At 33.8% G+C, this 17996-nt stretch overlaps 1 protein-coding gene across 1 annotated transcript in view; it reads left to right on the forward strand.

Moving 5' to 3' along the window:
* LOC117605966 (uncharacterized) overlaps positions 1-17996 on the forward strand; it is a 358528-nt gene that overhangs the window by 295354 nt on the left and 45178 nt on the right. Inside the window, exon 6 of the mRNA XM_034327865.2 lies at positions 11336-11666. Within this exon, the coding sequence (XP_034183756.2) occupies positions 11336-11666 (331 nt within the window). The remainder of the gene's footprint in view (positions 1-11335; positions 11667-17996) is intronic.

The following is a 17996-nucleotide window of genomic DNA, read 5'->3' on the forward strand; positions in this document are numbered from 1 at the left end:
ATGAAAATGAAGAATGACGAAATAGCGTTTGCGGTTTTGTTTTCTGGTAATTAACGTTTAAAAATTCAAATAAAACGCACCTGAAAGCTGAAATCTGCCCAGCACCGATGACTCAACGTCAGGTTAGCAGGGGTGGGTACAGTCATAACCAAGAATCATTGAATAGTAGAAACTTAATTTGTGCTACAGTAAAAGCTGGATATATGCAACAAAAGTTTGGCTGGATATATGCAACATCGCTATCCCCTCCACTTGGGGGGATCCCCCTAAGCCGAACCGAGCCTCTTGGCGAGGAAACCGTGTAATATGATCCGACCGTAATATCGGTGTGACTAATACTAATTGAACGATAAAACTTTTTTATTTTTAACTTTTTTCATAATGAAACTTTTACTAACGCATTTGTGAGATTTTTCTGATTAAAATGGTACCAAACACGATATGATTTGAATTATATTTATTTATTAAAATAATAATAAAACTGTACATATGTATAAGGCAGGCCGAACACCAAACATACATTAAACACGCAACATGCAACATGCAACACGTCGCATGTTGTGTACGAACGTAGAATAGGTATCGCGGCACGGTACAAACGATTTGTACGGACCCAGAATCGACACCAAGACTGGATATATGCAACGTTTAAATGCCCAAAATCGACACCTCGGCTGGATATATGCAACATTAAATGCCCAGAATCGACACCTCGGCTGGATATATGCAACGTTTAAATGCCCAGAATCGACACCTCGGCTGGATATATGCAACATTAAATGCCCAGAATCGACACCTCGACTGGATATATGCAACGTCTGGGTCCCAATGTTTGTTGCATATATCTAGCTTTTACTGTATTCTGTTTCTCGGTACAACAGCATTCGGCTTTCTCTTCTTGGTTATGACTGTACCTACCCCTACTGACCTGACGTTCAGTCGTCGGTGCTGGGCAGATTGCAGCTTTCAGGCGCTTTTTATTCCAATTATTAAACGTTAATTATTGGAAAACAAAGCCGCAAACGCTATTTCGTCATTCGTGATTTTCGTTTTATTTTGATCCCTAGAATCACCCCTTAAAAAATCTCCCATCTGTTGTCGTACACCCTGTATAAATGAAGAATAGAAATGCACTGTATGAGATCAGCACTGTAGATCTAGCCTATAAAAGGCCGATCTTCGGAGAATTTAAGTCCGACTATTTAACCACGGAAGAGTTCCTCGAGAGGTTTCTTACTTTCGAAACTCTCCGCGTCATTGCACTTGGAAAAATAATTTCAGCGGAATGAAGCCGAGGAAATTGCTTGGATTAAAATATCGAAGATCTGGCACGAATCTCCTTCGGTCAAGGTTGGTCAGGATATTGTGCCTCGAATTGAATGAGAATGAAAACTTAACGATTCGCTAAATCTTCCGTCTTAATCCTTGTCGTTCGCGATGGACGAGAATAAAATTAGGATTACATAGGATTGACATTGTTTCTCTCCAGGCTCGCCTTTGTGTAAAATGGTTACGTTTCATTAGCAAGAATTCTGATGATGACATATTTTCTTTGTTGATTAAAACGTTCGAGGAAATGAGAGATCCTCTGGAAAAATATATAGAATTGTCAGTTTCAGAATGTTCGTTGATTAATACTTTTAGGGGTTGTTTTTGAAAGATAATGTGAGAGAATATTTATTTTTGTGAACATTAATGAATCATAGGAAATTACAGAAAGAAGCTGTAATTAATTAAGACTGATGAATATTAATTGTAGTTTGGATATTCTTAATTGTAGGGCAGGTGGTTCAATAAAATTGTTCAACATTTATAATAAAACATTGCAAATTTCATATACTGAACAAAACAATGAATTCCTTAGTGAAATTATGGTAAAATATTTGTTGATAAAATAACATCTATATAAAAAATCCACAATTATTAATATCAATAGTGTTCTTTTTTGATATTTTAATAATAATTTTCAATTTTATTTTAATTTTGTAATTTATTAATAATATTAATATTTCTTCACTTCTCTCAATCTGAATCATTACATTATAAATTCATATCATGAAAAAATGTCCACAAATGAAAACTTAATAAAGAGAAAAAAAGGAGAATTAGTAACTTAACGTTTTTAGAACAATACAAAAATTGTTTATGAGCAGAAATATTTATGCACCTAAAGGTATTAGAATAATTTAAAATTTGCTTTTATAAATAAACTTATTAAATGGTACCTTAATTATACCAATACACTCATTTATTGATTATTGCCATATACAGGGTGTCTCACAAGAATGTCTGGCTGCATCGTTTAATGCATAAAAAAGTACCCCATTCCATTTAAAAAAACAAAGTTGACCTTCATATATCCTTGACGCGTCTACGTACGAAAAAACTAATAACACCAGAATATGCCCCACTCGATACCATTTAAGTTCCCTATGAAACACTTTTCACTACGTGCCACAATACCGAGGAAATCAAGATGTCAAAATCGACTGAGACACCCTGTATAGCATATTAAAAATATTTACAATGAAGAAGAAATTAAAAATTATAAAAGAATAATATTGTATGTACAAAACACGCTACTAAAAGCATCCTTCCGGCAAATAAAGCGTTAATAATTCACGAACACTAAAGATTATACGGGTGGACAGTCATTTAACAGATTGAACCATAAAACCACTACAGCTTAATTTGCACACGGTGCAAATGTACCATATATTTGAACTATAATACTGTAAATGTTTAAGCAGTCAGTGTTAAGTGTTACCGCCCACACCATTACCATACACCAACTCTAGGTAAATGAATTTCCTTTGGGCAACGCTAAATTAAGCAAGAGAATGTGGTCATGAACTATTCAATCTTACCTCAAACACTATTACCGTATAGAATATTCCTCCATTAATAAACATTTTTTTGCTTAAAAAAGGATTTTGATTCCCTGCACAAATTTTATTACCACTTCCAAATTTCTTATAAGCAATCAAAGTACAGTACACAATGTTGTTTTAATAACTTAATCGTTCTTTTAACAATGTTGATTTAATGTAACCAATTACATTGATTTGAAATTTTAAGTTTGCTGAAAATTATTATAAAACGATTTATCAATATTTTTTATTACATAAAACGATTGGTTGCCAGTAATAGCAAACAATGATTGATTTTGAAACATGCAAGTCCGGCCCAATTTGATGACAAAAAGTATTGCAAAATAGCGCTTATGATACATCACTTTAAAGCTTAAAGTTTGCTGAAAATGTTTATATAAACACTTCATTAATATTCTTAATACAAGATGACTGTTTGTGAATTGCAACGAACAATGTTTTCGTACTATATCAAGTTCTTAGTTTCATAACGTAAAATGTCTAAGGCAATTCATGACATAAATATATTGAAATCATATACTTATGATACATTAATTTGTAGTTTAAAGTATAACGAAAATGACTGTGTAAACGTTTCATTGATATTTAGTATAGAAAATAATTAGTAAATAATTATAACAAACACTGATTAAATTCAGAACCTATGGAATATGATACAAATTATAATATTATAAAATTATCATAAAATAGCATTTATGTCAATTTAAAGCTTAAGTTTTAAACGATAAACTTGAAAATTACCATATGAACTTTTTATTCATATTCCTAATGTAAAATTATTCATTGCGAGATAATCATAATTACATACAGTTCGTATTAAAGATAACTATGAGAAAATGGAGTTATTTTCAGTAAATTTTACAAGTTACGATTTGATGTGCTTTAAGTGATACTTTTCAATATTTTTATATCGACCAAAATCGGCCATTTAACCCTTGGACAGCGAACCATGGAATTTTCCAAATTCCACACTGTTCTTTTAAAAATTATTCTTCCAATATATGAAACTCTTTCGTTTAAAAATTATACATCCAACTTTAGGTCAATATTTTTGTATATGTTTTGTAATTTTGAGCCACGATTGACCCAGGCTCCGCTATTCAAGGATTAATATACAACAATATAATCAACGAAAAATTGAATTATAATCTGAACAATATTTCCTCTTCTTTTTCACGTGGCGAAAACAGGTCCGACTCCCTTCGTTTCGTAGCCACGATCATTAAAATGAAAGAAGGTTGAACCGGGAACAGGTTGGGAAAGCAAAATAATCTTCATAGATCGATTTTTTTCTCTCAGAATCTCGTGGCACTCCATAGCCGCACAAAGATCCAGCTGACCCAGCGCGTATTTCCAGTTATTCGAGTTCTGGCAGTACGCCTAACGACGCGGTGGCTTAATGACCAGAAATGCAGTTGCACTCGAGGAAACTTAAAGTGCAAGAAGGCAGAGAGCGGTGGTCGATCGAGGGCACGCGGGAGAGTACGATCGACAGTTTGAAATCACGATCTTGGGAGGGTGGGTGAAATTTAATCTGTCGTTGGCCAGAGAGCATCCTCGACGAATCTCAAATCGAATTTCCTTGTTCGTTCGTAGGCAACCTTAAGCCTCTGGGCGATTCCTATGATAGTTTGTCAACTTCTCTGTCCGAGGAAATTGTTACCGAAAATTGCCGCTTCGAATCGCTTAAGTTCGATCGACGTGGCGATTGTATTCTAAATTGTTCAATCATTGGGATTTATTTGTGGAAAGGAATTTCAATTCAGATGTTCAATAATTATGGAAATTTTTTAAGTTTTCTTTAAAGTCAGTAGGATAAAATGCATAAGGAATTAACTTTTGAAATTTTTGCAAAATATAAGAAACTGTCATGTGTACCGGAAATCTATTAACCTCCGCGAACCAGGTGAATAAAAGTCACACGTTGAATCATGTGGGATTAATTTATGTGGGATTTATTTAAAACCACAAACATAATAATTCCGCAAATTTTGAAATATAACAGTATCAAAACCTCTGAGGTTAATTTAATTCTATATAGTTCGTACAGAGTTAATAGGCTTTTCAACACCATTAATTGTTGACAAAAACCCAATGAGTAATTCATTCAATTATTACCAATTGATCTGTAGCTCAGTTGAAAAAATAAAAGCTGAAATAGCGTGTAGCTGTAAATACTGGAATTCGAAATGTTTTTCAAACACAAAATGCAATGGAAGTATTTATTAACCCCCGGACGGCGGACCATGGAGAGAACCTCAATTTTAATTCAATATTGTATTTCATATTACTTTCATCTTCTACAATTTCCGCTGTCCATGTTAAAGGTATATTGTTTAAAAATTGTACATTTGACTTTAGATTAATACTTTTGAATATATTTTGTAAAGAGCCACGATTGACCGAAGTTCCGCTGTTCAAGGGTTAAGGTTCATAGCACTGCTGTAACTTGTGAGGTAAAGGGTTAACTAGATTACTCGTAATGTTACAGAACATCGACAATCGGGTTAGGTAGATTATCTTGCATATTAGGGAATCGTATCCCATTCAGATTAGGGTTACAATCCCTGGGTTAAATCTAAAGACCTCATCAGCTTGTGGAGATTAATCGGTCAGAAACATTATGGAATAAAATTTGGAATACAATAGAAAGAATCAATATACATATACAATATACTGAACACTTTAATCAATCATTGTGTGTACATCAACACCATGAGTAGAAGACAAAAGTCTATAATCTCCTAATTAACCCATTAATACCCAAAGTTGTATATTTGCAACATTGTAGTGTATTCTTCGTTATTCAAAATTTCTTTTATTTATTTATTTTAAAAAAATACTTATAGATTTTATCATAATTATAGTATTATAAGTGTAGGGTTTTTTATGGTGAGCTGGAAACAAATATCACTTCAATTAAAATTTGAGAAAGTAAATGTATTTTGTAATATGAATATAAAACAAAATAATTTTTAACAAAAATTACCGACTTCAAAATGCGCTAAAACGTATGAAATAATTTCTGTTTCATTTATGCCAGTATTCCACAGCATAGTATTACATAGTAGCACCATTTTCTTAAAAAAGCATATGTTTTCCAAATGCACTTCACTTAATTGAGGTGACAGGAAGTTCTTGATGGTGGTGTTGTAACAATCGTTACTAATAGTGATAGATGTCTTCAGCTGATCATTAGTGAATACTTACTGTTTTAACAAATGGGATAAGTTTCTGAATGGCCTCATCAAAATTGAGAACTCAGGTTCGGTATATAACCTAAACTCACTACCAGAAACCGATTAAAATTAGTTTCAGAGCTGGATGTCTTGCCGTTTCTGAGATATTGTGGTAAGAAATTTTTGTACAATTTTAGGACTACGTATGCACTATTCAATACCGGGCATGCGCTATTCAATACCAGGCATGCGCTATTCGATACTGAACATATGCTATTCGATACTGCGCATATACAGAACCTAACCTAATCTAACCTAACCACAAGATCTCGAAAACGTTAAATATCCAGCTCTGAAACCAACTTTAATCGGTTTCTTGTAGTCAATTTAGGTTATATACCGAACCTGAGTTCTTAATTTTGGTGGGGCCATTCGGAAACACAGCTAACAAATAATAAGTATGCCATTGCAGTGTTAATGAAATATTTTATTCATGATACTAATTTTTTTTTTTTTTTTCAAATCACAAGCATATCTTTCCCTGATTCCTCGGTGATCTAGCGATCGTCATCGATTCGACAGAGAACTTGCTAATTTAACAATTAAAACCACTGAATATGTACCCAATAGAAAGATGGTTCACTGAGTAAATTAGTGAAATTTCCAGCAATCCATTGTAACCGTCCTCCTTACACAAGAGGTGGGTGCAATTACGTTATGTGAGAATCAGAAAGAAATGATACGATTCAGAATGATAATGGCAAATGAGTTGACAGAGTCTTCTTATTCAATACGGTGCCGAAGGATCAATTACACAGTTAGAGAGGGACTCGTCGACTAGATTCAGTATGATAACATGGCTGAGCTCGCAGAAACGGGATATAGAGACATCTAGGTAGAATAACCTTCTCGGCCCCAGCTCGCGACGTTCGCTACCGAAAACATATCCGCGGTAACGCGATATATGTATGTACGTCGCTCTCACGCCGCAACGCCAGTTTCGAATTTCAACGGAATTTACGCGGAGAAAATTCTAAAAAATCTTTCTTGCGACGCACAACCGTGTCTCCTTTCCCATTGGCTTGCTTTGACAAATTCTCTGCTCTCGCGGAAACTCACAGAATCCGGTAGATACGAGAAAAGCCTCCAAGTTGCATCTAGGAAAGACGAACAGTTTCGAAAGCGACTCCGGAGCACGGGATACCCGTAGCTCGTAGATAGCTTGCGAATTGTGCAAACACCGCAAGCGTTTACTCTGAACTGAAAGAACGTCTAGTCGCATTGAAGACTCGACAAGTGCCCGTTCTGCGGATCGGCACACACCTCGCTCAGAATTTCCGGCCGCGGAGGGGAACACTTGCGCATGCGCTGTTTATATCAATATCGCGCATGCGCTGTGTCAATATACTAGTGAGGCGATATGCCCGGGCCTCTGCATTATGTCACCGTATTGGCGACCCTGTCGATCGGTTACGCCATATTCAGAGAGTAAGATTTAATCGCCATTCCCGCCCAAATTCCATACCGCACTATTATTCTGCAAGCATGCAACGGTCACTGATGAATTAACAATCGGATAACGGATGGCGCGATAGGTGCACGCACTGGATACTGGGTCAAAAGTGATTTAATAGTAAAATTCTTTTTATAAATATCCACAACTAAATTTGTATATTATACCTTTTTATTTTTCAATATTTTAAATTTTAAATTGAATAAGAATTATTGTATTATGGATATCCTTTTGTATCCACCGTAATATTATATGAGGCACTTAGAACCAAAGGGAAGAAAGCGACATTTTTCCTTATTTATTTACAACACTATATTTAATAATTCAACTAACCATTTCTGCACCTAATTCAATAATTTCAAAAAATGTCACTTGCATCCCTTTCTTAGTGCCTAATATGAATCTAAATATGAATCTCCGAATCAAAAAAGTGTCTCTCTATGCTAAAATTAATCAAAATAAAATCTGAATGGCTGAAAAATATAAAAACAAAGAAGCAGGGTATAAAGACCACCCTCCAAGATTGTTGAAAGGAAGAAAAGGAAAATGAATGACTGAGAATTTTCATTGATCAACGAACGAATCCAGTATGTGAATAGATCTGTATCTTATGTACGAGTGTATGTGCATTGGGGTGTGTCTGGGGTAAGGTGTAAATGGTTATGCCTGATCGAAATGAGAGAAGAGGGCGAGGGTGAAATGGAAAGGGAGACAAATCGCTCAGAAAAATGTACATCAACACGAAGCAGAAGCGAGAACATCAGGATGAAAGGTTTGAACACAAAGAACGTGAATAGAGCTGTTGTGAGTCTCGTTCGTGTGAGACGGTTCGATTTGTTAGGATCTTTGGCAGCGACGCGATCAGATTTATCAAAATATCGTCGCCGTTATAGGCGAATGCTCGTCTGCGGCACCTTTTCGAGATTATTTATTGTAGGAGACGATTGAAACGGTTCTTCGTTTTCTGACGGAACTTGAATTATGGGTAATTGTCTACTATTTATCTCTGACTTTTTTCAATGGATATGTTGAAAAGGGTTACTTAAAAACGTAAAATGTGATTAACCCTTAAACAGCAAACCCAAATTTACAAAATATTTACAAGAATCTTAACCACATTCATATATTGGAAGGATAATTTTTAAAGGAACAATGTAAAATTTAGAAAATGAAAATAATATGAAATGTAAAATTAAATTAAAGTTGTGACTCTCTTCATGATCCGCCGTTTGAGGGTTAAAAAATGTGTCGCAAACAATTCCAAGTATTTTTAATATTATATTAAAACTAGACTCGAACCTAACTTAAAAATAAAGCCTTGTGAAGGAGAGGAAGCCAGCTAGTCAATCGCGTGCGAAATAAGAAAAGGAGGGGAAGTTTGAGATTGAAATATTCTTTTCTGATTTTCTCCAGTAGTACATGTCATTTTGATTTGAAAACTTGTTTAGTGTAAAAACTAGTGTTAATTTCGCTATTTAAAAAAGAAAAATATTATTAAAACTTGTGTTACAAACAGTATTTCGATTACTTTGCGTTACAGATCTACAGTTTTAGGTTAGGTTTACGTTCAGTTTTAATATGGTATTAAAAGTACATAGATTTAGTTGCGACACTTTTTAAAATGATATTCTACTTTTTTAAATAATCCTTTTGAATATATCAAAGTTTGAAAAACATCGGAGATGGCGAGCAAATAATAAATTAATTACCTGAATATAATTATAGTTTTCAGATTGTATTTGCTAACGAAATTTGTTGAATATAAAATCAAATAATATTCTATTGATCCAGCTACTGCCTTCGAAGGTCAATTACCTACAAAATAAATTTATTTACGTGGCTAAAAATTAAGATTTCATCATTTATTTGTTAATTCTGTGGCTTGGTGCAAAAAGTACCAGTCTCAGTATTTAAAAAATAAAGATATTAACACTAAAAAAGATAGGTTAAAAAATTCATATTCAAATAATTTCCGATCTGTTGTTTCAAATTTATTTTCTAATACCAAAAGAGAAAATTGAAATTCATGTGATTTGTATGTTTCTACAAAAGAAAAAAAACATAAGTTTGTTAAATAAGATTATTTTATGAAAACTTTTTGCTGAATACTCGGTAAGTCAACAAATAGTGCACAGGAAAACTTGTACTGTTCGTTGCAGCTAAGTTGCCGTCCAATCAAATTCGTTGACCTGCCTCCAGTCACACGTATTATGTTTATTGGCTGAGGCCTTTAAGGCTGGTTCAGATACGGTTAATAATTTAGTCGAGTGGGGAGTAGCTACTTACTACTAAACCGTTTAGCGCATAGAAAAATGTCCGAACTAGTACAGTTGAGCTTTGAAAATCGAGAGTACAAGATATATCGCTTGACTAAAGAAATGCGTCCGGACAGGTCTGTTCGTAAGCCTAGTTGGTGGTGGGGGAATCCTACTCGACCAGAAAAATCCAATGAAACGAATCTACTCGACTAAATGGTTTTACTAAACTACTCGACTAAACTGTAGTGTTCATACACTAAACTACTCACCACTCGACTAAATTACTAGCCGTGTCTGAACCAGCCTTTACATCCACAAATCCATCGCGTGACGAACGTCGCCAAGGACAGACATTGAAACAGAATGAGATGAAGCGATAGCAGGCGGCGATTTGGACGCATTAACGTAGACGTAGATTCGGGGTTTACATTATTAAGAAAACAGGAGAGTTTTTACACTTTCCATAATGTAATTTCCATAAATTTTGCATAATAACAACTGTTGTCAAGAACGAGTATTATAAAAAATCCATTAATACGCCGAAAAAATCGCATGTTTATATAGTTAAATGTATCTTCCGCGAATATAGAAATTTTACGCCTATGCAATGTGACCGCTGACTTCTCAAGTTACGGGTTCCTGGAGGAGATTAGGTGGAGCAAACGCACAGTCCCCTTGCCCCCCTGTCGGTTCAGTTTTTCGGTGTTCGGCTACTTAGCTGCAACGAACAGTACTTGTGCGTGAGCACGACAGGAGTGAAGTGGGAGATGACGATCAGTCATGGTGGGGGTCCCACGTTCCACGATTCTGGCGTCATTGCCGCGTACTGTACTGGTATTGTACGAGTACAGTTCCCGGCAAAAGCGCTCGTAACGGAGGGTTTATACGTGCAATAAATTCTCACGACGTGACCGATTATAGTTGACAATGGCAAATAACGATTATAATAGGTGTTAGCACTGGGCTTAACAGATTTTTAAAAATCTTACATTTTTCTGAGCCGAACAAGCATTAGCGTAACTAGGTAAGGGCCAGGACGGCCTTGGCTCCTAAAACTTTGGACTGGCACCTCCCAAAATATGCGGACCTTCACGTTTCTAAAATATTAAAATCCCAAAATTTCAGTATTTCAAAATTTTTTAATTTCTAAGGGACCTGGCCCACCCCCAAAAAAAGTTCAAATTACGCTAATGCAAATCAGAGCGAATGAATATCACGAACAAACGAACGGACGAGCATAGAGTCGAAGCAGTGTGTAATCGTTGGAGTAAGCTGAAAGGAAGGAGAGGCTGGAGGCGATGGAGCAGAAACAAAGGAAAGAAAGGGAGAAGGATGAGGAGGAGGCAAGTAAGAAGGAAAGAACGAAAGGGATAAGAAAGCAGGGAAATAAAAAGAGAGAAAGGCTCCGGCGGGGGCCGCTCGTCCATGAACCGAGGACACTGATCACATCCTCCTTGAACTGATTGGCTCTTTTTCTCGCTTACTGATCCGTAGGTACGTCTTCACGATAGTCAGCTACCTAATCGGTGTCTTCATATTCGCCACTATCGTCGGCCAGGTGGGCAACGTGATCACCAATCGAAACGCGAATCGTCTGGAATTTGAGAGACTTCTAGACGGAGCGAAAACCTACATGAGGCATCATAAAGTTCCCGGCGGCATGAAGAGACGCGTGCTCAGGTGGTACGACTACAGCTGGTCACGTGGAAGGATACAAGGTGGTGGTGATATCAATACCGCTCTAGGATTACTTCCCGACAAACTGAAGACGGAGCTGGCTCTGCACGTGAACCTAGCAGTTTTGAAGAAAGTTACCATCTTTCAGGTGAGCTTTTTTTGGATTTCCTTTTGAACTATTTTGATGGCAGATAATTATACCATCTTAACACTTTAATGAGTGCACGTTCTGTGAACTCTATGACTTTTGCAACTTTACCTTCTTTTTTATTGGGAACATTATTGATAACAGTAGTAGCACAATTGAAAAGAGAGAGGAGTCAAAAGAGTTAGCTGACCCCTCTATCAAATAATTATGGTTGTGCTACTGAATATCATTATGTTCCAAAATTTTATATAATGTATGCTGCAAAATTACTAATTTTCAATTCTAATTAGTATTTGATAGAGTAAAGTGGATTATTAATCTTTAAATTGTAATTAATATTTGATAGAATGCAAAGGTATGTAAAGATAAATGACGTAAAAAGTTAAACGTTAAAATCACAAATACGTGATAGAAACTGTTGAAAGATGACGATTCTAATCTCTCAGATCCGCTCTACTACCTTTATGCCATACTAGCATCTCTATCGTGGCATCACTCGTTCTCATAAATGAAAACTTCGAGAATTTGAAGTAATAATTGATGTGGCGAGCAGGTAAGCTCATCTTATAGCCTGAACTCGCCTACTCTCTTCTGGAATACCGCTCGCTATCTAGTGGGTGATTCTCAAACTACATTTCAGCGGTGCAAGAGCGCGTGCGCAGCTGCAGGCGGTAAAAGCGCATACGAGACCGGGATTCACATATAAATCACTTTTTTGATAGCATAATAATATTTTAATGGAAAATCGGTCGATTTTATTATTGCTAAACCTTCCGGGGACTATGAAGATGATGTAGTTAAGGCACAAGTTTAGAATATGGGACATGCCCCGCAGGGGTGTATCCTGTATCTTTTTGTAGTTTATCACATAAGGTGTTCATATATGTGGTTCGTAAGTGCCACAAATCTTTTTTTTTGTGACACAATACTTTTTTTTTTTAAAGTAAAATTTCAGCCCTTTCTCATGTGCCCTGCTTAAGAGGGGGGCGCCTCCTATTGTAAACAATAGAGGGGATCATGGGGAACACAGTGGTGGTGGTTTCACTTGTAGGAGGCGTGGAAGTCGGAAGTTATGGGGAGGTAAATGATCAGAACATACAAAATTTGTGAATGAAGCATTGATCTTTTTTTTAACATAATAAACAACCTTTCTTACAACTTTCTCACAACTTTCCTTTTTTTTACACAGTTTTGATGTTCTTCCACAATTGTTCACAAGGATAATTGGGTTAGGTTAGGGTATATCCTGTGGGGTGGGGGTGCAGCGCCCCTCCCCCGCCCACGCGTTTGAATCTTCAGTAAAACAAAAAGAAAAAGTTGCAAGAAAGTTGTAAGAAAGGTTGCTTATTATATTAAAAAAGAAGATCAATGCTTCATTCACAAATTTTGAATGTTCTGATCTTTTATCCCACCATAGCTCCTGACTCCAACGCCTCTTACAAGTGAAGCCACCACCACTGTGTCCCCCATGACCCCCTCTATTGTTTACAATAGGAGGCGCCCCCTCTTAAGCAGGGCATAAGAAAAAGGGCTGGAATTTTACTTTAAAAAAAAAAGTATTGTGACACAAAAAAAAATGTGTGGCACTTATGAACCACATATATGGACATCTTATGTGATGAATAAAAAACCTTATGTGATTATGTCTAAAGGTTAATAGGCTTCTTGTCAGTACTACAAATTCACATATAACTCAGGTGAAGTAATGAAAATTAGATGTACTTCAATTAAGAGAAAATTGAGAAGACAGGATACAGGTTTTAACCTTTAGTTATTGTTAATTATAAGGTAGTAGTGTGTATCTATTATATTTTATTTATGGCCGGTATATGATGTGTTAATTTAATAAATTAAAGAAAGATATCCAATATATTGGATAATTTTCTTTAATTTATTCTCAGTACTATATATATATATATAATATTTTTTAAATATATACAGAAAAATATATAAGAAAAGGTAATGGTTCGAAATGATCATTTTCTCCCAAAGTGTCTGTAAAATTGACTGGAAAGTCATTTTCGTTGGCTTAGAAATTCGATAATGAAAGATACATCAGCAACCTCTCACAGATCGTTTCAATGATACACCTTCTCCGATCAGAGAAAGTAGGCGGCGAAATAAGAGGATATTTCAACTCCATGAAGACGTACATCTCATACCTTTTTTTCTTTTTCTTTTACTTCCTTTCTTCCCGTCCATTTTTCACCGCTGTACTGACAATGCGCCGAGCCGGTCGATACATACCCGTATGTGACATACAGCACAATTTATATTATAGGGCGTGCCTACTGTTGAGATTTATCCCACGTTTCAGTATTTAACTCTTCATTGTATTCTGTTGAAAATAATAAAAAACTAAATTATAGAAAATATAAGGTTGAAAGTTCTCAATATTAAAAATTTGTAATTCAAATAAGTATCTGAAAAAGATATTTTATTGAGAGCCGAGAAATTTCTTTTCTTTTTTTTGTTAAAATTTAAAAATTTTACAAAGAGTTCGAGTTCTATTAAAGTATCACTCCACGACCACCCCACGTGTTACCCTCACTTATTAACCCTAGTACAACGGAGTCTGAGTCAGGTATGACCCAAGTTTACAAAACAAACAAAAGGATATTAATCTAAAATTGAATGTATAATTTTTAAACGAAAGAGTTCTATGTGCTGTAAAAATAATGTTTAAAGAAACAGTTTAAAATTAAAAAAATGAAAATAGTATGGGAGATAAAATAATTAAAGTTGGACTCTCTCCATGGTCTGCTGTCCGAGGCATATAACAATTAATAATAATGAATTTTTATCTGCGATACTGTAACATAAGATATTAATTAATTTATAATAAAAATAATTTGAAATTTTGAAAGTGGACATAGGGAATAATGGAAAGGTACAAAATAAGAAAAAGTTCAGTGGTAAATTATTTCTACTTTAATTTCTTGAAACAATTAACAAACTAAAGACTTCGGTAAGAAAATTACTCGAATTTCAGTTGGTAAGAACAAGCGCGTGTATCCCTTCGTAGAAACCAATTATTCCCGATGCTCATCTCAGAGGATTTATCTGGCCGGAATGGCATTTTACTGTAGATAAGATCGATGCTGAAATATGAAGCAATTTGAAGATCTCATCTATATTCATTAGTAGCAATTTCAGTTCAATTGGGAATATTCGAACATGAATTCCCGAAACTCTTGTAATAATCTATGTATAGGTACACGAATATAGAATTTTTTCGAGAGAAATATCGAGTACATATTCCACGTATAAACGATTTTCATAAAATTGCATATAGTGTGTCCCGATAAACCCTCCAAGCGAGTGCACGAAGTGGCAGATGAAAATCTCATTTTATCATTTTATCATCTTTTATTTCACATTACACGGTGCATCCGATGCATACGAATAAGTAGGAAAGAATAACACGAATAAATAATTGCAAATGAACAATTTGCACGTTACATTATCCAGATAACTGACATTTTCCAATAATTATAAAAAAAAAAAAAACGGAGAAAGCTTTCAATACTTTGTTGTAAAATTATATATTCTGCTGATTAATCAATAAAAAGTCGAGAAGAAGTAAGAGCAAGTTGCAATAATTAGATAAGAAAAGTTTGAAAAGTTTACTTTATTAACAATAGGAACGAAATCCCACAGCAACTAGTTTGATATAGATGAAGGAAAACTTCTTCCATGATCCAAGATGTTACGGAAATTCTTTGGAAAAGAAAAAGATAAAAAATTGATCTCGTTTTATCGATAAAATTGTTCCGTGATCACGAGATCGCTTTCGGGTGTACAAAGTTTGAAGGATAACTTAAATTCGTGTCTATGATAAAGTCGTAAAACGATCTTAAAGCATTTAAGTTAAATTTGGATAATTTCGTCATATTCTTGTTTATGGTTTCTTGCATGACAAAGCAGGGGGATTATTTTCCAGAACGATGAAAAATTCGACTCACAAAGGAGATTCCAGAAGAGTGAACGACCAAAGGAGGGTTGTTATAAAATTAAATAATTCTGAAGGATCTATTCTGAAAGAACCTCGAAATTTTTTGTTGACGCCTTCGTAGCTTAATTATCCTAATTAATATTTCAAAACATCCTAGAAAAATAACAAAATCATCCAAACATCATTTTGCCCAAATATGTAGATTAAACTATTAATAAATCTCCATAGAACATACAAGGGTCCTCTCCATGGTCCGCCACGCGGTCCAAGGGTTAATGTAATTCATGATAACCTAATATTAGCCGAACAAATTAATTCGATGCTTCTACCATTAACACTTTCTTAATAATTATTTTTTCAAATATTTTTCGGCGCTTCTGTGTATTTGAGAAGTGGCGCAAGAATGTAATAACAATAAAAATTACTTCGATAATTGGAGCTACTATAACTTTTTAAAAATAAATCTTCAACTAAAAAAAGAAAGAAGAAAAGGCACAGAATTAATTCGTACACATAATAAATGCTTGATGTATTTTGATTTGAATTACTTTTACCTTAATTTTTATTAAATAATATTTCATCTTTAATATTAATACCAAATTTTTATCATTAAATTAATTAACAAATTCCCTAAAAATTCATATAACCGACTCATTTCGCACGTTTAATGATTTACATTTAATAAATAGTTAAAATTACTAATTTAACATAATGAAATATGTGCATATTTACCAAAAAAAGGTATATATTTTTGCTACATATATCATTGCTGCACGTTGCATATACAACCGAAGTAAATATTGAATAAAAACTTTTTTTATTACATTGTAAATACATGAAAAATGATGCGTAACGTTAACATGAATATCTTGTTAAGTTGATAAAGATTGATTGAAAAATGAAATGGTGTATGATCGTGAACCAATAACTTTTCGAGGCAAACGAACCAAACTGTAAAATCGATTTAACGCGAGCTCTATTCAGCTTCGAGCAATGACAGATCACGAACTCAATCGTTTCGTGCCAGTCACTGATGCAATTAACCTGGGACGTAGATACACGTTTGCTTTTTAATTTGTTTCTCAATTTCATAGCATACTGTAAACCAAAGGTACAGAAAAAGTCACTTGAATAGGATTAATTTCCAGTCTTCTATGTTACTGACATTGATAAATAATAATAGATTGAAAATTGTAATAATTACACATTCAATTAAATGTAATATAATAAAATTCTTATTTTTTTGTTTTATAATTTTGCTATTGTGATATCAATTTATATGGCTAAAATGAACAATTAAATATGCTTTTTATGTTATTAATTTTTTATCAATAACAAAGAGGTTTAAATTTTCGTCGTTGAATATTAAGCTAAAGCAATTTTTTAATAGCAATCTATTTTGAAAGTAAAAAGAAACAGGTTGGTCTAATATTATTTTCTATAAATGTTATAATAAGAAATTTAAACGGTTATTGATAAATATTGGACTACACGTTAGCGTAATCAGAATTTTTCCAGAACGAGCCAAGTTCTTTAAAAATTTGGAAACTCTGAAGTTTTTGAATTTTGAAATTAAAATATTTTTTTTAGTCCCAATAAGACTGAAATAACGTAAAAATGAAAAATTCAAATTTTTTTGAAAAAACAAATGTTTGTCAGATAAGGAAAATCATTATAATATTAATTTCAATAAATATTAAGAAATTTAAATGGTTATAATTAAATATTAAATTAAAAAGCTTCTTTTTAAAAGAGAATATGAGCTACCTTTTTGGCATTTCAAAGAAGGATCAACGCTGTTTTCTATCATTATTCAAATATTTTGAATGTATAAATCTGGGTGAATTCTTATAATAAGAAGATGTTAAATTAGCTGTTAATTTAAGTTACAATTAGAATCAAATTAAACATGCATTTGAAAATTTTCAAATTAACACTGAATTGAAAAAGAAATTTAAGATAAAGTGCTTTTGCAGCAAAGAAATCCGACAAGAATCTTCTCAGTAATCTGAATTGAACGAAAACATCGTTCCTATAGTTTCAAAGAAGGAAATTAGAATTTCAATGAAGATGCAGAAGGGTCTTGAAAGAATCTCCTGCTTTGACACAAATCTATTTTGATGCTAATAGAGTTAAATGTTACAAGAAATTCACCTATTTTATAAATTAAAGTAGAAAATCAAAAGAATTGATATTCAGTAGTTTTCATTTTTTTTCAAAGTTTAATGTTACTCATTGAAATAGGATAAACAGTAGAAGTGTAATTTTGCATTTTATTAAATCTAAACAAAACTGGAATAATAAGAGAAAGTAAACTAATATACATTTTTAAATAATTTTAAACAGTGTATGATGATAATATATATTTTTTTTAA

The sequence above is a fragment of the Osmia lignaria genome, chromosome 2 (genome assembly GCF_051020975.1).
Source record: "Osmia lignaria lignaria isolate PbOS001 chromosome 2, iyOsmLign1, whole genome shotgun sequence".
Taxonomy (NCBI): domain Eukaryota; kingdom Metazoa; phylum Arthropoda; class Insecta; order Hymenoptera; family Megachilidae; genus Osmia; species Osmia lignaria.